Source organism: Dendrobates tinctorius, unplaced genomic scaffold (assembly GCF_039654945.1).
Source record: "Dendrobates tinctorius isolate UK_male_01 unplaced genomic scaffold, ASM3965494v1 ptg000182l, whole genome shotgun sequence".
In the NCBI taxonomy this organism is placed as follows: domain Eukaryota; kingdom Metazoa; phylum Chordata; class Amphibia; order Anura; family Dendrobatidae; genus Dendrobates; species Dendrobates tinctorius.
Window position 1 is genome coordinate 14,828 of NW_027361849.1, and position 23,118 is coordinate 37,945.

General features: G+C 42.1%; 1 protein-coding gene across 1 annotated transcript in view; it reads right to left on the minus strand.

Moving 5' to 3' along the window:
• Nucleotides 1–212: 212 nt before the first annotated feature.
• EN1 (engrailed homeobox 1) overlaps nucleotides 213–23,118 on the minus strand; it is a 170,914-nt gene continuing 148,008 nt past the window's right edge. The window contains exon 2 of the mRNA XM_073551888.1: nucleotides 213–710. Within this exon, the coding sequence (XP_073407989.1) occupies nucleotides 394–710 (317 nt within the window). The 3' untranslated portion in view covers nucleotides 213–393. The remainder of the gene's footprint in view (nucleotides 711–23,118) is intronic.

Sequence of the window (23,118 nt, forward strand, 5' to 3'; positions counted from 1 at the left end):
CCTGGTGTCTCTTCCTGCTCTGTTGCATACCCCATCACACCCGTTCCCTGTAGCTACTACACCCTGTGGCCTCTGTCCCGTTTAGTGTCTGTCCCTGTTGCCCCTGTCCCCTGCAGCTGCTATACCCCTGTAGCCCCTGTCCTGTGCAGCCCCTGTCCTTGTAGCCCTCTCTCCATTCCTTGCTTCAGGGTCAGTCACAATGAGATCAGGAGTCCTGGAATAATTGCTTTATTAGAAAATAAATTACAGCCTCCGATGACCGCCAGTACAATCATCTCCTTATTATCCTCCTGATCACCCTCATCATCGTCCTAATAAAATCTTTGGCTTGTTAGGACAGTTGCGCCACGAGTGGTCTCAGTCTATACAAGGTCTCTGAGCCATGGTGCCACCCTAGTCGCTGTCCTCTTTGTCCTGCACGGTGGTCGTGGAGTGGTTGTACAGCCCCTGTGCCATCAAGTGCAGTGCAAGCCCATTCTTCAGACCAGATGCTTTCTTGATCTTAGCCCGCTTATTCTGGAACCAGATCTTGATCTGAGACTCGTTGAGGTTGAGCTCTTGGGCCAAGGTCTGGCGCCGCTGCTCCGTGATATAGCGATTGGCCTGGAACTCCGCCTTCAACCGCTGCAGCTGTTCCGCAGTGAAAGCCGTGCGGGGCCGCTTATCCTCCTTATCGCTCTTCTTCTTCTTCAGCTTTCGAGTGCGAGGTCCTGTGAAAAAGAGGAGGGGGACACTGATCAAGGGTCTGCAAGAAAAGAGGGAGACATTGATGAAGGGTCTGCAAGAAAAGTGAGGGACACTGATAGGGGCTACAAAAATAGAGGGGGACACTGATGAAGGGTCTGCAAGAAAAGAGGGAGACACAGATGAAGGGTCAGCAAGAAAAGACAGATGTCATGATCCAGGACGGATTTTTGTCTTGTCTCTCCTTTCCCGGACTGGTCATGTTAGGGGTTAATTTTCAAAGCCTGGTTCCTGTGTCCGGTCTGCTGTATCTCTGTGCTGCAATCTGTGTGTATTGCCAATTATATTGCTTGCCTTTGGCGTGTGTACCTGGCTTTGGTGAGTTCCTGATCTGTCCTGCTGCATACATTTGACTCTACTCGTGTCTGGTGTCCTTCCTCCTAACCGCCCTGCTCCTTAGTTCCCTGTGTGTTTGGATTCCCTGGTATTTGACTTTAGCTCGTCCCTGACCTGATCTGTCTCTCCCTTCTGATACCTCTGCTATTGACCGGCACTGACCTTTTGTTCTCTCTACTGACTCTGCGTTTTGGATTCCCCTTTGTACTGCATTATTTCTGGTATCGACTCGGCTCTCTGACTATTCCGCTGCCATCTAGTGGTTTCTTTGCTATAATTCTGCTGGTCTGCTTCATCTCAGGATAGTCAGCTCATTCTCCACTCTGCTGCCATCTAGTGGAGTTTGTGTTACTCAGCATTAATTTTTAGTTTTACAGCGTGACATTTTAACTGGCCACACATTTTTTTTCCTCTCTCCATGGATTCCCTTTGTATTCTTGCGGATCAGATGTCGAATTTGACCCAAATGATGCAAGATTTGTCAATGGAAAATAGAGCCCTTGCCACTTCCCATAACCAACTTCAGAGGGAGCTTACGGAAGCTTTTAAATCTTTTCAGGGTGGATTCATAACTGGCTTAGTGATCGGACCCAAAGAGTGGTCGTAAATGGCTGCACATCCAGTTGGAAGAATGTCTCAAGTGGGGTACCACAGGGCTCTGTCCTGGGCCCTGTATTGTTCAACATCTTTATCAACGATTTAGATGAAGGAATTGAGGGTAAACTGATTAAATTTGCTGATGACACAAAGCTAGGAGGGATAGCTAATACTAGAGAAGAGAGAGAGAGGTTTCAAAAAGATTTAAATAAACTGGAGACGTGGGCAGCAACTAACAGAATGGTTTTTAACAGGGAGAAATGCAAAGTACTACATCTGGGCAATAAAAATGAAAAAAGCATATATAGAATGGGAGGAATAGGGCTAAGTGACAGCACATGTGAAAAAGACTTGGGTATACTAATAGATCACAGACTGAATATGAGTCAACAGTGTGATGCAGCAGCAAAAAAGGCAAATGCAATTCTAGGATGTATTAACAGAAGCATACAGTCTAGATCACGTGATGTCATTATTGCCCTCTACTCCTCTTTGGTCAGACCTCATCTGGAATATTGTGTCCAGTTTTGGGCACCACATTTTAAAAAAGACATCAACAAACTGGAGCAAGTTCAGAAAAGAGCGACCAGAATGGTGACCGGTCTGCAAACCCTGTCTTATGAGGAAAGGTTGCAGGATTTGGGATTGTTTAGTTTGCAAAAGAGAAGACTGAGAGGAGACTTAATAGCTGTCTACAAATATCTAAAGGGCTGTCACATTGTAGAAGGATCAACTTTATTCTCATTTGCACAAGGAAAGACTAGAAGCAATGGGATGAAACTGAAGGGGAGGAGACACAGATTAGATATTAGAAAAAACTTTTTGACAGTTAGAGTGATCAATGAGTGGAACAAGCTGCCACGAGAAGTGGTGAGTTCTCCTTCAATGGAAGTCTTCAAACAGAGGCTGGACAGACATCTGACTGGGATGATTTAGCGAATCCTGCTTTGTGCAGGGGGTTGGACCAGATGGCCCAGGAGGTCCCTTCCAACTCTACGATTCTATGATTCTATGACACAATCCGACCCCTTTGATATTTCTTTACACTCTCCTGAACCTCCGGCCAGGCTCCCTCATACTTTCTACGGAGAGGAAAGGTTTCATACATTCAGAGAGAACTAGTTGTAAGCTACTTTTCTCCCTTAGACCCAGATCCTCAGGAGATGAGTCAACAGGTGGGGATAATTATTTCTTTACTCTGGGAGGGTCCTCAAACTTGGGCTTTTTCTTTACCTGCTACTGCCCCTGAACATATATCTGTGGATAGATTCTTTGAGGCTTTAGGACTGATTCATGATGAACCAGACCGGGTCAGGGTGGCAGAGGACACGATCATGGGACTTTCCCAGGGTAAACTCACAACTGAAGGGTATTGTTCTGAGTTTAGACGATGGTCCACCGAGGTGTCCTGGAATGACTCTGCTCTAAGATGCCAGTTTAGGAGAGGACTTTCGGATGATCTCAAGGACACTCTGGCTCTCCATTCGCCACCCAGTTCTTTGGAGGAAGCCATGACCCAGGCCATTCGTATGGATCGAAGATTGCGGGAGAGAGGAGTAATCGAGCGAGAGGTTCCAGTATATTCTGCTAAGTCCAATGTGATGCCATATATGGAACATATGGAGGTAGGGGCCACTAACCACAAGCATAAGGAGAGGAAGCGGCGATGCGAAGGGAAATTATGCTTCTATTGTGGAAGTCCGGGACATTGGAATAAGGACCGCCTCTCTTCCCCATCAACTAACAAGTTGCCAGGAAATGCTTAAGTCTGGGTGATTGTCGAGGAGGTCACCCAGACTCTCAGGTACCGTTTTCCTCAATTCAAAAAATTCTGTTAGAGGTGAAACTTTGTTGTGGAGATTGTTTCGCACCAACTTCAGCTTTTGTGGACTGTGGGTCATCCATGAATTTTATTGACTCTGGTCTGGTGTCCAAGAGTAAGTTAGGGACAGTTAGGCTAAAGAATCCCATCCATATCATTGCCATTGATAAGACATCGTTGGCTAAAAATGTGGTGAAGTTTGTCTCAGAGGAGTTTCTCCTCAAGGAGGGTTCCCTGCACCAGGAACAAATTTCATGTTACTTCTGGATAACCTTCAAGCGGGACTGGTGTTGGGATTCCTCTGGTTACAGTTGCATAATCCTGTTATTGGCTGGGTCCTTCCCTGGAGGAAGATCTGGCTAGTCCCGTGTTTGAGACTCTTAAATGAGGCTCCATGGACTTTATTTGCATATTTGTATTTCCCAGGGAGCATTGCACCTAGGATTTCATTGATTGAGCGCCTTTGCCAGCTGCCACAGTGTTTTCTTTGACTGGTCTCCCTGAGGTCAGTGATTGTTTCGTGATGATAATCCTGTTATTGACTGGGAATCTCGTGATATTGTTAAATGGGGTCCTAATTGTTCTAATGGTTGTCTTTCTGCTGTTCTGGTGTCTTATGTTAATCTGGAGCGTATTCCGTAGTACCTGAAAGATTTTGGAGATGTGTTCTCCGAAAATGAGGCTGAGTTCTTGCTACCACATCGCCCCTATGATTGTACTATTAATCTGATTTTTGGTGCTAAATTGCCCAAGGCCCATTTGTACAATTTTTCTGGCCCGGAACGCATCGCTATGAAAAATTATATCTCAAAGTTTACGCAAAGATCACATCGGTCCCTCTGTCTCTCCTGTGGCTGCTGGATTCTATTTTTGTTAATAAGAAGGATGGTGGTTTACACCCTTGCCTCGATTTTCAGGAACAAAATAAGATTACGATGAGAAATACCTACCCCCTCCTGCTCATTCTGGATCTGTACAGCCAATTATCTGGGGCTAAGTGGTTTTCCAAGTTGGGTCGCAGGGGAGCGTATAACCTTATCCGCATTCAGGAAGGGGATGAATGGAAAACGGCATTTCTCACCTTTGAGGGTTTGTTTGAAAATTTACTCATGTCCTTTGGTCTCATGAACGCGCCTGCGGTATTTCAAAACTTCATTAATGTATTTTCTGATTTTATTGGGCGCTTTATGGTTGTGTATCTGGATGACATTTTTTTACCTGACAAAGAATCTCACATAGGTAATTTACTTGCGGTTCTTCATAGGTTACGGGAGAACTCCCTGTTCGCTAAACCTGAGAAGTGTTCATTTTGTGTCCCAAGAGCTTGCCTTTCTGGGGTTCATCCCCTCTGCCAATGGGTTTCGTATGGACCCTGGAAAGGTACAGGCCATTGTTAATTGGGTGCAACCCAGAGACCTCAAGGGTCTTCAGCGTTTTCTGTGTTTCGCCAACTATTATCACAAACATATCCAGGGGTTTTCTCAGGTGGTCAAGCCACTCACCGATCTCACTCATAAAGGGGGCTGATCTTAGTCTGGTCGTCTCTGGCAGTTGAAGCAATTACAACTTAGAAGAAGTGTTTTATGTCTGCTCCTGTGTTGGTTCAGCCCGACCCGTCGAAACCATTCTTTGTGGATGTGGACACATCGAAGGTAGGAGTGGGGGCGGTGCTGGCTCAGGGACCCGTCACTTTGACTAATTTTAGACTATGTGCCCTTTTCTTCAGGAAATTTTATCCTGCGGAAATTACAATGTTGGTAATTGGGAATTATTGGCCATAAAATTGGCTTTTGATGAATGGAGGCATTTTTTGGAGGGGGCTGTTCATAGGATCACGGTGATTACAAACCATAAGAACCTGTCCCACATTGAGTCTGCCAAACCTTTAACTCCTAAACAAGCTAGATGGTTGCTTTTTTTCACGTTTTCATTTTTCTATCACCTTTCGGCCCAGTTCCAAGAATGTCAAGGCCGATGCCTTATCTGCAGCTTGGATCTGATATCACCGCCAGAAAATCCTTCCTCTATTCTTCAGCACGGTGTGGTCATTGCTGGGGTGTCCTCCGAATTGGAGCTGGAAATTTGTGAGGCTCAGTCGCTTGCTCCTCAGTCATTGCCTGATAAGTTCTTCGTCCCAGTTCAGTATCGGTTGATAGTTCTCCGGGAGTTCCACGACTCTGCTCTCAGTGGGCACCCTGGAGTCTCGGCCATCCGGATGGCTATTGCTAGACTGTCTTGGTGGTCCTCCATGTCTTCTAATATCGCCGTGTTTGTGTCTGCTTGTTATACGTGTGCTCGTGCTAAAGTCTCCCATAACCGGCCGGCCGGGGAATTGGTGCCATTGCCAATTCCGGATAGACTCTGGACTCATTTGTCCATGGATTTTATCACTGATCTCCCTCTTTGCAATGGCAAAATAGTGGTCTGGGTAGTGGTTGACAGGTTCAGCAAACAGGCGCATTTTGTTACCTTGGCACAGGACTACCTTATGCTGAAACACTGTCTAAATTGTTTATTGAGCACATTGTACGGTTGGATGGCGTGCCTCTGAACGTGGTGCCTGACAGAGGGGTGCAATTCATGTCCAAGTTTTGAAGGGTGTTTTGCAAGAGATTGTGTATATACTTGACGTTCTCCTCTGCCTACCATTCCGAGACCAACAGTCAAACGGAGAGGACAAATCAGTCACTAAAACAGATTTTGAGGTGTCTTGCCCGTCTCAGCAGGATGATTGGTGTTCCTTGTTGCCCATGGCTGAGTTCGCATTTAATAATCGGGTTAATCAGTCCACTGGCACCTCTCCGTTTTTCTGTAGTTACGGTTTTCACCCCCATTTTGGTGAATTTTCCAGGCTGGATTCCGGATGTTCAGGGGCTGATGTGGCAGTTCAATGGTTGGGGAGGTTTGGGGTGGCTCAGAGCAGACAAACATTTTGCTGATAAGCGATGATCTGTAGGACCTAAGTTTCTGGTAGGAGATAAAGTGTGGTTGTCTACAAAGGACATAAGTCTGAAACTTCCCTCCATCAAGCTGGGTCCCAAGATTATTGATCCGTACAAGATTATTGAGGTGGACAACCCAGTTGCCTTTCGCTTACGCTTGCCTCCGTCGCTTCATATCCCCAATGTATTTCACAGGTCCCTTCTTAAATCCTTTGTACCTTCCTCTACTGAGTCTCCACATCCTGTTTCTGTGGATGGACAAACTGAGTGTGAAGTTGAACGTATTGTCGACTCTCTGATGGTTCACATTCGCTTCAGTACTTGGTACATTGGAGGTGTTACGGTCCGGAGGATCGATCCTGGGTTCCGGAGCAATCACTTCACGCTGTTCATTTGGTTCATGCTTTCCATATACGTTTTCCTGGGAAACCTGGGGGTCCGGTGGCCCACCCTTGAGAGGAGGGTACTGTCATGATCCAGGCCGGGTTTTTGTCTTGTCTCTCCTTTTTCTATCTGGTCATGTCAGGGGTTAATTTTCCCTGCCTTGTTCTGTTGTCCTGTCTGCTATATCTCTGTGCTGCAACCTGTGTGCAGTGCCAGTTATATTGCTTGCACTCGGCGTGTGTAGCTGGCTCTGGTGAGTTCCTGATCTGTCATGCTGCATACATCTGACTCTACCCGGGTCTGGTGTCCTTTCTCCTAACTGCCCCGCTCCTTAGTTCCCTATGTGTTTGGATTCCCTGGTATTTGACTTTAGCTCATCCCTGACCTGATCTGTCTGTCCCTTCTGATACCTCTGCTACTGACCGGTACTGACCTTTTGCTCTCTCTACTGACTCTGCGTTTTGGATTCCCCTTTTGTACTGCGTTTTTACTGGTATCGACTCAGCTCTCTATTCCGCTGCCACCTAGTGGTTGTTTCACTGTAGATCTGCTTCATTGTAGGATGTTCAGCTCATTCTCCACTCTGCTGCCATCTAGTGGACTTTGTGTTACTCTGCATTAATCCTCAGTATTACAGCGTGACAACAAAGACACTGATAGGGGCTACAAAAGAAGAAGGGGACACTGATGAAGGGTCTGCAAGAAAAGTGGGGGATACTGATAGTGGCTACAAAAATACAGGGGGACACTGATGAAGGGTCTGAAAGAAAAGAGGGGGACACTGATGAAGGGTCAGCAAGAAAAGACGGAGACACTGATGAAGGAGGCTGGCTACAAAAATAGAGGGGGGCACTGAATATGAGGAAAGGCTCTATTACTATAATTGTTATGTTTTTAAGATATCTACAGTTGCAATCATTTTGGCTTTTTGGGACATCACCCGTTTGCTGTGAAGTCATAGTGCCACATTTGTATTGGGCGGATTAGATATAACTTGATTATATTGTCAGCAGAGAGAAAATTCATTTATTGCAAGAAGGGTGTTTATAACATGTACGTTTATTATGTCAAAGATACAGAATCGAAGGGGTCATGGAGTATGCCACCGATATGTCACAAAAAGCCAAATCCGCTGCCTCCAATCGTCAGGACAAATACGTAATTGAGGAGTGATGGATGAAGCTGCGGCTGCTTCCACTAATAGGCCGATTAGGGAACACACAGAGAATGTATGGTATATAACACATACAGTAGTAACATAGTGAGTAAGGCCGAAAAAAGCCATTAGTCCATCCAGTTCAGCCTATATTCCGTCAGAATAAATCCCCAGATCTCCGTCCTTCTAAAGAACCTGATCACTGTAAGATACAATATTGTTACGCTCCAGGAAGACATCCAGGCCTCTCTTGAACCCCTCGGCTGAGTTCGCCATCACCACCTCCTCAGGCAGGGAATTCCAGATTCTCACTGCACTAACAGTAAAGAATCCTCTTCTATGTTGGTGGAGAAACCTTCTCTCCTCCAGATGCAGAGAATGCCCCCTTGTGGCTGTCACCTTCCTTGGTATAAACATATCCTCGGAGAGATATTTGTATTGTCCCCTTATATACTTATACAGGGTTATTAGATCGCTCCTCAGTCGTCTTTTTTCTAGTCTAAATAATCCTAATTTTGCTAATCTCTCTGGGTATTGTAGTTCCCCCATCCCCTTTATTAATTTTGTTGCCCTCCTTTGTACCCGCTCTAGTTCCATTATATCCTTCCTGAGCACCGGTGCCCAAAACTGTACACAGTCCTCCATGTGCTGTCTTACCAGGGATTTGTACAGAGGCAGTATAATGCTCTCATCATGTGTATCCAGACCTCTTTAATGCACCCCATGATCCTGTTTGCCTTGGCAGCTGCTGCCTGGCACTGGCTGCTCCAGGTAAGTTTATCATTATCTAGGATCCCCAAGTCCTTCTCCAGGTCTGATTTACCCAGAGGTTTCCCATTCAGTGTGTAATGGTGATATTGATTCCTTCTTCCCATGTGTATAACCTTACATTTATCATTGTTACACCCCATCTGCCACCTTTCGGCCCAAGTTTCCAACTTATCCAGATCCATCTGTAGCAGAATACTATCTTCTCTTGTACTGACTGCTTTACATAGTTTTGTATCATCTGCAAATATCGATATTTTACTGTGTAAACCTTCTACCAGATCGTTAATAAATATGTTGACGAGAAGAGGTCCCAACACCGACCCCTGCTGTCCCCACTGGTCACAGCGACCCAGTTAGAGAATATCCCATTTATAACCCCCCTCTGCTTTCTATCACTCAGCCAGTTACTTACCCATTACACACATTCTCCCCCAGACCCGGCATTGTCATTCTGTGTACCAACCTCTTGTGTGGCACGGGATCAAACGCTTTGGAAAAATCAAGATCTACCACATCCAATGACTCACATTGGTCCAGTCTATAGCTTACCTCTTAATAAAAACTAATTAGATTGGTGTGAACGGAGCGATTCCTCATAAACCCATGCTGATATGGCGTTACCCAGTTATTCTCAGTGAGATCATCCAGAATAACGTCCCTCAGAAACCTTTCACATATCTCACCAACCATAGAGGTTAGACTTACTGGCCTATAATTTCAATGTCACTTTTAGAGCCTTTTTGAATATTGGTACCACATTTGCTATGCGCCAGTCCTGTGGAACAGACCCCGTCGCTATAGAGTCCCTAAATATAAGAAATAATGGTTTGTCTATTCCATTACTTAGTTCTCTTAGTACTCGTGGGTGTATGCCATCCGGACCCGGAGAGTTATCTATTGTAATCTTATGTAGCCGGTTTCGCCCCTCTTCTTGGGTTAGATTGGTGACCCTTAATATCGGGTTTTCTTTGTCTCTCGGCATTTCATTTTCCATCGTGAATACCGTGGAGAAGAAGGTGGGTAATATATTCGCTTTTTCCTCGTCATCTACAACCATTCTTTCCTCACAATTCTTTAAGGCTCCTACACTGTCACTTATGATTCTCTTACTATTGATATACAGTGGGGAAAAAAAGTATTTAGTCAGTCAGCAATAGTGCAAGTTCCACCACTTAAAAAGATGAGAGGCGTCTGTAATTTACATCATAGGTAGACCTCAACTATGGGAGACAAACTGAGAAAAAAAAATCCAGAAAATCACATTGTCTGTTTTTTTTTTTCATTTTATTTGCATATTATGGTGGAAAATAAGTATTTGGTCAGAAACAAGCAATCAAGATTTCTGGCTCTCACAGACCTGTAACTTCTTCTTTAAGAGTCTCCTCTTTCCTCCACTCATTACCTGTAGTAATGGCACCTGTTTAAACTTGTTATCAGTATAAAAAGACACCTGTGCACACCCTCAAACAGTCTGACTCCAAACTCCACTATGGTGAAGACCAAAGAGCGGTCAAAGGACACCAGAAACAAAATTGTAGCCCTGCACCAGGCTGGGAAGACTGAATCTGCAATAGCCAACCAGCTTGGAGTGAAGAAATCAACTGTGGGAGCAATAATTAGAAAAAAGAAAGACATACAAGACCACTGATAATCTCCCTCGATCTGGTGCTCCACGCAAAATCCCACCCCGTGGGGTCAGAATGATCACAAGAACGGTGAGCAAAAATCCCAGAACCACGCGGGGGGACCTAGTGAATGAACTGCAGAGAGCTGGGACCAATGTAACAAGGCCTACCATAAGTAACACACTACGCCACCATGGACTCAGATCCTGCAGTGCCAGACGTGTCCCACTGCTTAAGCCTGTACATGTCCGGGCCCGTCTGAAGTTTGCTAGAGAGCATTTGGATGATCCAGAGGAGTTTTGGGAGAATGTCCTATGGTCTGATGAAACCAAACTGGAACTGTTTGGTAGAAACACAACTTGTCGTGTTTGGAGGAAAAAGAATACTGAGTTGCATCCATCAAACACCATACCTACTGTAAAGCATGGTGGTGGAAACATCATGCTTTGGGGCTGTTTCTCGGCAAAGGGGCCAGGACGACTGATCCGGGTACATGAAAGAATGAATGGGGCCATGTATCGTGAGATTTTGAGTGCAAACCTCCTTCCATCAGCAAGGGCATTGAAGATGAAACGTGGCTGGGTCTTTCAACATGACAATGATCCAAAGCACACCGCCAGGGCAACGAAGGAGTGGCTTCGTAAGAAGCATTTCAAGGTCCTGGAGTGGCCTAGCCAGTCTCCAGATCTCAACCCTAGAGAAAACCTTTGGAGGGAGTTGAAAGTCCGTGTTGCCAAGCGAAAAGCCAAAAACATCACTGCTCTAGAGGAGATCTGCATGGAGGAATGGGCCAACATACCAACAACAGTGTGTGGCAACCTTGTGAAGACTTACAGAAAACGTTTGACCTCTGTCATTGCCAACAAAGGATATATCACAAAGTATTGAGATGAAATTTTGTTTCTGACCAAATACTTATTTTCCACCATAATATGCAAATAAAATGAAAAAAAAAACAGACAATGTGATTTTCTGGATTTTTGTTTCTCAGTTTGTCTCCCATAGTTGAGGTCTACCTATGATGTAAATTACAGACGCCTCTCATCTTTTTAAGTGGTGGAACTTGCACTATTGCTGACTGACTAAATACTTTTTTTCCCCACTGTAGGTGAAGAACAGCTTGGGATTAGTGTTAAGCCCCCGTTACACACGGCGAGATCGATATCGCTGAAGCGACAACGATTTTGTGACGCAACAACGACATCGCTAGCGATCTTGCTAAGTGTGACATGCGGAAACGACCGGCGCCCTGCTGTGATGTCGCTGATTGTGTGCGAATGTTCAGGATCATTTTTTGATCGCTGGCGTCACGCTGACCAGCATGCATCGCTGTGTTTGACGCCCCTTATCAACGACGAGCGACCTCGTTGGCGACTCCGAACTCATATAGATAGCGCTGAAGGACGCCTATTCAAAGTCTGAGTCGCTATTATAGACAGTGTGTGACACGGTACCAACGATCGCCGTGGTCGTTAGTGACATCGCTGATCGCTGATGCGTCGTTATGAAGATCGGCCTGTATGACTGCTTACTAGCGATGCACAAACGATCTTAGCCAGATCGTATCGTTGTCGGAATCGTTGGTGCGTCGCTACGTGTAACGGTACCCTTACTCTCCTTTGTGCTTCTCTGTCTCCTTTTTGGCAGCTGTTATTAGTTTTTTAGATAAAGTATCTTTCTCCCTATAGTTGTTAGATCCTCAGCAGGGCCGTCCCGCTTTAGTAGTGTAAATGCTTTCTTGTTACTGGTAATCGCCCTCTTACTTCTTTGTTTAGCCACTTTGGGTTTTTCCTATTTCTTCTCCTTTTATTCCCACAAGGTATAAACCGCTTACAGCGCCTATTAAGGATGTTCTTACACATTTCCATTTATTTTCTGTATTCTTATTTCTGAGGACATTGTCCCAGTCAACACCTCCAATTCCATCACATGGAATATATACATACATATACAGTGGGTACCAAAAGAAAGACCTTTAAATTTATCACTCTGTTTCATTGCTGCCATTTGGTAAATTCAAAAAAGTTAATTTTTTCCCATTAATGTACACTCTGCACGCTATCTTAATGGAAAAAAACAGAAATGTAGACATTTTTTCAAATTTATTAAAACATAGAACCTGAAATCTCACATGGTCATAAGTATTCAGCCCCTTTGCTCATACACTCATATGTAAGTCACATGTTGTCCATTTCCTTGTGATCCTCCATGAGATGGTTCTACGCCTTCATTGGAGCCCAGCTGTGTGTAATTAAACTGATAGGACTTGATTTTTTAAAGACGCACACCTGTCTATATAAGACCTCACAGTGCATGTCACACCAAATGAGAATCATGAGGCCAAAGGAACTGGCCAAGGAGCTCAGAGACAGAATTGTGGCAAGGCTCAGATCTGGCCAAGTTAAAAAAGAATTTTTGCAATACTCAAGGTTCCTAAGAGCACAGTGGCCTCCATAATCCTTAAATGGAAGAAGTTTGGGACCAGCAGAAGTCTTCCTAGACCTGGCTGTCCAGCCAAACTGAGCAATCGTGGGAGAAGAGCCTTGGTGAGAGAGGTAAAGAAGAACCCCAAGATCACTGTGGCTGAGCTCCAGAGATGCAATAGGGAGATGGGAGATAGTTCCACAAAGTCAATTATCCCTGCTGCCCTCCACCAGTCGGGCCTTTATGGCAGAGTGGCCTGACAGAAGCCTCTCCTCAGTGCAAGACATATGAAAGCCTGCATAGAGTTTGCTAAAAAAAAACACATGAAGGACTCCCAGACTATGAGAAATAAGATTCTCTGGTCTGATGAGACGAAGATAGAACTTTTTGGTGATAATTTTAAGCGGTATGTGTGGAGAAAACCAGGCACTGCTCATCACCTGCCCAATACAGTCCCAACAGTGAAATATGGTGGTGGCAGCATCATGCTATTGGGGTGTTTTTCAGCTGCAGGGACAGGACAACTGGTTGCAATGGAAGGAAACATGAATGTGGCCAAGTACAGAGATTTCCTGGATGAAAACCTTTTCCAGAGTGCTGTGGACCTCAGACTTGGCTGAAGGTTCAGCTTCCAACAATACAATGACAGTAAACACACAGCTAAAATAACAAAAGAGTGGTATAACAGAGTCACCCCCCAGCCTGTACACGTGGACCATACCGTAATCAGGCTTACATTAGCAGTCCTTGCCCTCTATCCAGTGGGGCCATGCTTGTCTTTTTCCACTCTGCAGGGGGCATCTCCAATACACAAACCTGTACAGAGACTGCAGACAAGGTTTCTGAAATGTTCTTAGTCCTTAGAGCTATGGTTAAGGGGTGGGTGTTGGGATCAGCCCCCTTGTTGGGCAGAGTTACTAAGAGTGGTAGGACAATAAGCGACATGGTCAGTTAGTTGATGCTGTAGGCTTTGAAGGTCAGGGATCTGCAGCTGTGGCTGGATCCTGGTATCATGTATGGAGGTTGGAGATTATTTTGCCACATGGAATTGTGATGTCTCACCACCCTGCTGGATTGAGGACTGAATCTAAAGACTGTTGTTGGGTGGTGACCTGATAAGGGCTGGGATCTTATGCTGAGATGAGATCCCAGTCACCATGTGTATTGTTAGAAGCGGCCACGTGGAACTGTGTTATCCCTCATCTGCTGGATCCATTAAATTCACCCAAAGAGTATTTTTGTATTTACCTGGTGTCGGATTGCCGAGTGGCGCCCCCGGATCTGCTCCCTTTGTGTGGACTCATTGTGGACTCATTACGGACGCTGCAGAATTACTTTCATTTGTGTTGTCCCAGTTCCCTGTTCCAATAAATCTTGTTGGATTGTTTATTGGCCTGGTGTCTCTTCCTGCTCTGTCTCATACCCCATCACAAGTGGCTTCAGAACAACTCTGTGTCCATTCTTGACAGGCCCAGCCAGAGCCCTGACCTAAACCCAATGGAGCATCTCTGGAGGGACCTGAAAATGGCTGTCCACCAACGTTCTCCATCCAACCTGACGGAACTGGAGAGGATCTGCAAGGAAGAATGGCCGAGGATCCCCAAATCCAGGGGTGAAAAACTTGTGGCATCATTCCCAAGATAAATCATGGCTGCACTAGCTCAAAAGGTGCTTCCACTCAATACTGAGCGAAGGGGCTGAATACTTATGACCATGTGAGATTTCAGTTTTTCTTTTTTAATAAATTTGCAAAAATTTCTACATTTCTGTTTTTTTTTCAGTCAAGATGGGGTGCAGAGTGTACATTAATGAGAAAAAAAGAACTTTTTTGAATTTACCAAATGGCTGCAATGAAACAAAGAGTGAAAAATTTAAAGGTCATTCCGTACCCACGGTATGTATACCCCAGTACGGTCACTGCCAGCTCCACAATAACAAAATGAACTTGCTGCCATTACCAATTGTTTTATACAGGCCAAATGGACGTCCGTTACAGGTTGCGTATGGCTTCAAGGTGCGGTTTATAGAGCAAGAGGAAGAGCGCTGTTACATTTTATGTTTAATCCAGAAAGATGGACAATGTTTATAAAAAGTATATAAGAGAATAAAAAATGGGAGCCAAACGATATATACAATTACATAAAAGAGATAGCGAAGGAGAATTACTAATCCTGATGTCATGGAAAAGGCTAAAAGCTTAAAAGAGGCAGGCGCTATAATTGATAAAATAGTACGAACCGACAGCGAACTCTCAAGCACTGAGAAATTACCCAAACCCAAATAATGCTGTTTATTAGCTCAAAGTTACGCCCAGATACCTTACTGAGCACATGTGGGGACTGATGGTGGGATGTGCTGGGTCTGAGTGAATTTTATGAAATTCTCAACTTACACAATGTCTTCTCCCCCGGAGGTCCTAGGTAGGAGATATTATCATCATAATTTTTATGATGATTTTACATTTATGTAGGGATAAAACATGGAGTGGATCGCATCACATATGGGACTGTAATTAAGGGGTTCTAATGTTCCCATGGTGATGTAAATGCGTCACGTCCATACCTTCACTATGACGCCAAAAATGTAACTCCCATAATTATCAATTCGATGCAAATTCCTATGTGGACCCTGAAGATGGAATGTGTTGCTGCAATTGTTCAGTTTTCTTTCATCATAGGAATTCCTTTCTCGGGGAACCATTTTTCTCCTCCTATGTGTAAACAGATCTCAGAGTCAATGTCTGTTTTCCCCAGCAGTTATACCAGGAGGAGTGTCCAGATATATATAATGGAGAGGAGTATACAGATATATAATGAGGAGGAGTGTACAGATATATAATGAGGAGGAGTATAGAGATATAATGAGGAGGAATATACAGATATATAATGGGGAGGAGTATACAGATATATAATGGGGAGGAGTATACAGATATATAATGGGGAGGAGTATACAGATATATAATGAGGAGGAGTATACAGATATATAATGGGGAGGAGTATACAGATATATAATGGAGAGGAGTATACAGATATATAATGAGGAGTATACAGATATATAATGAGGAGGAGTATACAGATATATAATGAGGAGGAATATACAGATATATAATGGAGAGGAGTATACAGATATATAATGAGGAGGAGTATACAGATATATAATGAGGAGGAGTATACAGATATATAATGAGGAGGAGTATACAGATATATAATGAGGAGGAGTATACAGATATATAATGAGGAGGAGTATACAGATATATAATGAGGAGGAGTATACAGATATATAATGAGAAGTATACAGATATATAATGAGGACGAGTGTACAGATATATAACGGGGAGGAGTATACAGATATGTAATGAGGAGTATACAGATATATAATGAGGAGGAGTATACAGATATATAATGAGGAGGAGTATACAGATATATAATAAGGAGGAGTGTACAGATATATAATAAGGAGGAGTATACAGATATATAATGAGGAGGAGTATACAGATATATAATAAGGAGGAGTGTACAGATACATAATGAGGAGGAGTATACAGATACATAACGAGGAGGAGTGTACAGATATATAATGAGGAGGAGTATACAGATATATAATGGGGAGGAGTGTACAGATATATAATGAGGAGGAGTGTACAGATATATAATGAGGAGGAGTGTACAGATATATAATGAGGAGGAGTGTACAGATATATAAAGAGGAGGAGTGTACAGATATATAAAGAGGAGGAGTATACAGATATATAATGAGGAGGAGTATACAGATATATAATGAGAAGGAGTATACAGATATATAAAGAGGAGGAGTATACAGATATATATAACGGAGAGGAGTATACAGATATATAAAGAGGAGGAGTATACAGATATATAACGAGGAGGAGTGTACAGATATATAAAGAGGAGGAGTATACAGATATATAATGAGGAGGAGTATACAGATATATAATGAGAAGGAGTATACAGATATATAAAGAGGAGGAGTATACAGATATATATAACGGAGAGGAGTATACAGATATATAAAGAGGAGGAGTATACAGATATATAACGAGGAGGAGTGTACAGATATATAATGAGGAGGAGTGTACAGATATATAATGGGGAGGAGTGTACAGATATATAATGAGGAGGAGTATACAGATATATAACGAGGAGTATACAGATATATAACGAGGAGGAGTATACAGATATATAACGAGGAGGAGTGTACAGATATATAACGAGGAGGAGTGTACAGATATATAATGAGGAGGAGTATACAGATACATAACGAGGAGGAGTATACAGATACATAACGAGGAGGAGTGTACAGATATATAATGAGGAGGAGTATACAGATACATAACGAGGAGGAGTATACAGATATATAATGAGGAGGAGTGTACAGATATATAATGAGGAGGAGTATACAGATATATAAAGAGGAGGAGTATACAGATATATAAAGAGGAGGAGTATACAGATATATAACGAGGAGGAGTGTACAGATATATAACGAGGAGGAGTATACAGATATATAACGGGGAGGAGTGTACAGATATATAATGAGGAGGAGTATACAGATACATAACGAGGAGGAGTATACAGATATATAATGAGGAGGAGTGTACAGATATATAATGAGGAGGAGTATACAGATATATAAAGAGGAGGAGTATACAGATATATAAAGAGGAGGAGTATACAGATATATAATGAGGAGGAGTATACAGATATATAATGAGAAGGAGTATACAGATATATAAAGAGGAGGAGTATACAGATATATATAACGGAGAGGAGTATACAGATATATAAAGAGGAGGAGTATACAGATATATAAAGAGGAGGAGTATACAGATATATAACGAGGAGGAGTGTACAGATATATAATGAGGAGGAGTGTACAGATATATAACGGGGAGGAGTGTACAGATATATAATGAGGAGGAGTATACAGATATATAACGAGGAGTATACAGATATATAACGAGGAGGAGTATACAGATATATAACGGAGAGGAGTATACAGATATATAATGAGGAGGAGTATACAGATATGTAATGAGGAGTATACAGATATATAACGGAGAGGAGTATACAGATATATAATGAGGAGGAGTATACAGATATATAACGAGGAGGAGTATACAGATATATAACGAGGAGGAGTATACAGATATATAACGGAGAGGAGTATACAGATATATAACGGAGAGGAGTATACAGATATATAATGAGGAGTATACAGATATGTAATGAGGAGTATACAGATATATAATGAGGAGGAGTATACAGGTATATAATGAGGAGGAGTATACAGATATATAATGAGGAGGAGTGTACAGATATATAATGAGGAGGAGTATACAGATATATAACGGAGAGGAGTATACAGATATATAATGAGGAGTATACAGATATGTAATGAGGAGTATACAGATATATAATGAGGAGGAGTATACAGGTATATAATGAGGAGGAGTATACAGATATATAACGAGGAGGAGTATACAGATATATAACGAGGAGGAGTATACAGATATATAACGGAGAGGAGTATACAGATATATAACGGAGAGGAGTATACAGATATATAATGAGGAGTATACAGATATGTAATGAGGAGTATACAGATATATAATGAGGAGGAGTATACAGGTATATAATGAGGAGGAGTATACAGATATATAATGAGGAGGAGTGTACAGATATATAATGAGGAGGAGTATACAGATATATAATGAGGAGGAGTATACAGATATATAATGAGGAGTATACAGATATATAATGAGGAGTATACAGATATGTAATGAGGAGTATACAGATATATAATGAGGAGGAGTATACAGGTATATAATGAGGAGGAGTATACAGATATATAATGAGGAGGAGTGTACAGATATATAATGAGGAGGAGTATACAGATATATAATGAGGAGGAGTATACAGATATATAATGAGGAGGAGTATACAGATATATAATGAGGAGGAGTGTACAGATATATAATGAGGAGGAGTATACAGATATATAACGAGAAGGAGTATACAGATATATAACGGAGAGGAGTATACAGATATATAACGGAGAGGAGTATACAGATATATAATGAGGAGTATACAGATATGTAATGAGGAGTATACAGATATATAATGAGGAGGAGTATACAGGTATATAATGAGGAGGAGTATACAGATATATAATGAGGAGGAGTGTACAGATATATAATGAGGAGGAGTATACAGATATATAATGAGGAGTATACAGATATATAATGTGAAGGAGTATACAGATATATAATGAGGAGGAGTATACAGATATATAATGAGGAGGAGTATACAGATATATAATGAGGAGGAGTATACAGGTATATAATGAGGAGGAGTATACAGATATATAATGAGAAGGAGTATACAGATATATAAAGAGGAGGAGTATACAGATATGTAATGAGGAGGAGTGTACAGATATATAATGAGGAGTATACAGATATATATAACGGAGAGGAGTTTACAGATATATAACGGGGAGGAGAATACAGATATATAATGAGGAGTATACAGATATGTAATGAGGAGTATACAGATATATAATGAGGAGGAGTATACAGGTATATAATGAGGAGGAGTATACAGATATATAATGAGGAGGAGTATACAGGTATATAATGAGGAGGAGTATACAGATATATAATGAGAAGGAGTATACAGATATATAAAGAGGAGGAGTATACAGATATGTAATGAGGAGGAGTGTACAGATATATAATGAGGAGTATACAGATATATATAACGGAGAGGAGTTTACAGATATATAACGGGGAGGAGAATACAGATATATAATGAGGAGTATACAGATATGTAATGAGGAGTATACAGATATATAATGAGGAGGAGTATACAGGTATATAATGAGGAGGAGTATACAGATATATAATGAGGAGGAGTATACAGGTATATAATGAGGAGGAGTATACAGATATATAATGAGAAGGAGTATACAGATATATAAAGAGGAGGAGTATACAGATATGTAATGAGGAGGAGTGTACAGATATATATATCTGTATACTCCTCATTATATATCTGTACACTCCTCCTCATTACATATCTGTATACTCCTCCTCTTTATATATCTGTATACTCCTCCTCATTATATACCTGTATACTCCTCCTCATTATATACCTGTATACTCCTCCTCATTATATATCTGTATACTCCTCCTCATTATATACCTGTATACTCCTCCTCATTATATATCTGTATACTCCTCATTACATATCTGTATACTCCTCATTATATATCTGTATTCTCCTCCCCGTTATATATCTGTAAACTCCTCTCCGTTATATATATCTGTATACTCCTCATTATATAACGGAGAGGAGTTTACAGATATATAACGGGGAGGAGAATACAGATATATAATGGGGAGGAGTATACAGGTATATAATGAGGAGTGTACAGATATATAATGAGGAGGAGTATACAGATGTATAATGAGGAGTGTACAGATATATAACGGGGAGGAGTGTACAGATATATAATGAGGAGGAGTATACAGATATATAATGAGGAGGAGTGTACAGATATATAATGAGGAGGAGTGTACAGATAAATAATGGGGAGGAGTATACAGATATATAATGAGGAGGAGTATACAGATACATAACGAGGAGGAGTGTACAGATATATAATGAGGAGGAGTGTACAGATATATAATGAGGAGGAGTATACAGATATATAATGAGAAGGAGTATACAGATATATAAAGAGGAGGAGTGTACAGATATATAATGAGGAGGAGTGTACAGATATATAATGAGGAGGAGTGTACAGATATATAATGAGGAGGAGTGTACAGATATATAATGAGGAGGAGTATACAGATATATAATGAGAAGGAGTATACAGATATATAATGAGGAGGAGTATACAGATATATAATGAGGAGGAATATACAGATATATAAAGAGGAGGAGTATACAGATATGTAATGAGGAGGAGTATACAGATATATATAACGGAGAGGAGTTTACAGATATATAACGGGGAGGAGAATACAGATATATAATGGGGAGGAGTATACAGATATATATAACGGGGAGGAGTGTACAGATATATAATGAGAAGGAGTGTACAGATATATAATGAGGAGGAGTATACAGATATATAACGAGGAGTATACAGATATATAACGAGGAGGAGTATACAGATATATAACGGAGAGGAGTATACAGATATATAACGGAGAGGAGTATACAGATATATAATGAGGAGGAGTATACAGATATATAATGAGGAGGAGTGTACAGATATATAATGAGGAGGAGTGTACAGATATATAATGAGGAGGAGTGTACAGATATATAATGAGGAGGAGTATACAGATATATAATGAGAAGGAGTATACAGATATATAAAGAGGAGGAGTGTACAGATATATAATGAGGAGGAGTGTACAGATATATAATGAGGAGGAGTGTACAGATATATAATGAGAAGGAGTATACAGATATATAAAGAGGAGGAGTATACAGATATGTAATGAGGAGGAGTATACAGATATATATAACGGAGAGGAGTTTACAGATATATAACGGGGAGGAGAATACAGATATATAATGGGGAGGAGTATACAGATATATATAACGGGGAGGAGTGTACAGATATATAATGAGGAGGAGTATACAGATGTATAATGAGGAGTGTACAGATATATAACAGAGAGGAGTATACAGATATATAATGAGGAGGAATATACAGATATATAACGGGGAGGAGTGTACAGATATATAACGGGGGAGTAGTGCACAGATATATAACAGAGAGGAGTATACAGATATATAATGAGGAGGAATATACAGATATATAATGCGGAGCATACAGACAATACTGTATAATGAAGAAGAGTGTACAGATATGTCACGGGGTCCTTCTCGGGTATCACACAATCAACAGAGCGAGGGAAGTGTAAACAATCCCAAGACCTTTATTACAGGCAAAATTAGAAGGTCCATAAACAATCCACCACACTGAGGATACAATAGTCCAGAACATGAATGCAGTCCTGTAACAGGATAAAATGTCCAGGGAGATGAGATTCCAAAACTCTAGCACCAGAGGATAAAATGGGTCCATTCGCTTCCTTCTCTCTGACGTGCAGTCTTCACACAATGCTCTCCACACAGGAGCTGACTTGTCCAGCTGCTGTCCTCCCCACCCCCCTCCTTGTGTCCAGGGGTAGTCAGACAGGTTGGGGCATTTTGCAGGCCTCCCAGAGGAGACAAAGGAGCCTTGGGGATTAAGGAACTACAGGGGGACATCAAGAGACAGATACAGCCAGGCTATAGACATACAAGGTGTCACGGGGTCCTTCTCTGGTATCACATAATCAACAGAGCAAGCGAAGAGTGAACAATTCCAAAACCTTTATTCAGGCACAAATATGAAAAGGTCCATATTCAGTCCACCACACAAAGGATAAGATAGTCCAGAATAAGAATGCAGTCCAGTATCAGGATAAAATGTCCAGGGAAACAAGATTCCAAAACTCTAGCACCAGAGGATAAAATGGGTCCTTCTCTCTCTGAAGTGCTGTCTGTACACGATCCTGTCCACACCGGAACTGACTTGTCCAGCTGCTGTTCTCCCCACCCCCTTCCTTGTCCAGGGGTAGTCAAAACAAGGTGGGGCGGTTTCCAGGCCTCCCAGAGGAGAACAAAGGGCCTTAGGGATTAATGCACTACAGGGGGTCATCAAGAGACAGATACAGTGAGGCTGTAGACTTACAATGTAATAAGAATAACACTATGAAAATAACTGAAATAGAAAAATAGGAATATACAAAAAAATGACATCCACATAACATATCACACCATCACAACCTCTTCCCCCCCATAATAAGTGAGCATAAGGTCTACACAGACCTCTGGCCTGCTCACTTTAGTCCACATTGCTCAGTTATTTATAGTTCCTTGTACAGTGGCAGGGGTAGGTCAGCCTGGGGAGCCTATGGTTATTCTTGTCGAGACAGTCCATCGGCGTTCTGGTGTTGGCTTCCCCGCTTGTATTGGATGGAGAAGCTGTAGGGTTGTAAGAACAAGCTCCACCGCAGCAATCTTCCATTGTCCCCTGATACGCGGTTCAGCCATGTGAGGGGGTTGTGGTCTGTAACAATTGTAAAGTCTCTGCCATACAAGTATGGCTGCAATTTTTTTAGCGCCCATACGATGGCAAGGCACTCCTTTTCAATAGTGGCATAGGCAACTTCCCGATCCAGTAGTTTCCGACTGGCAAAAGCAACAGGATGTTCTTCTCCGGCGGCGT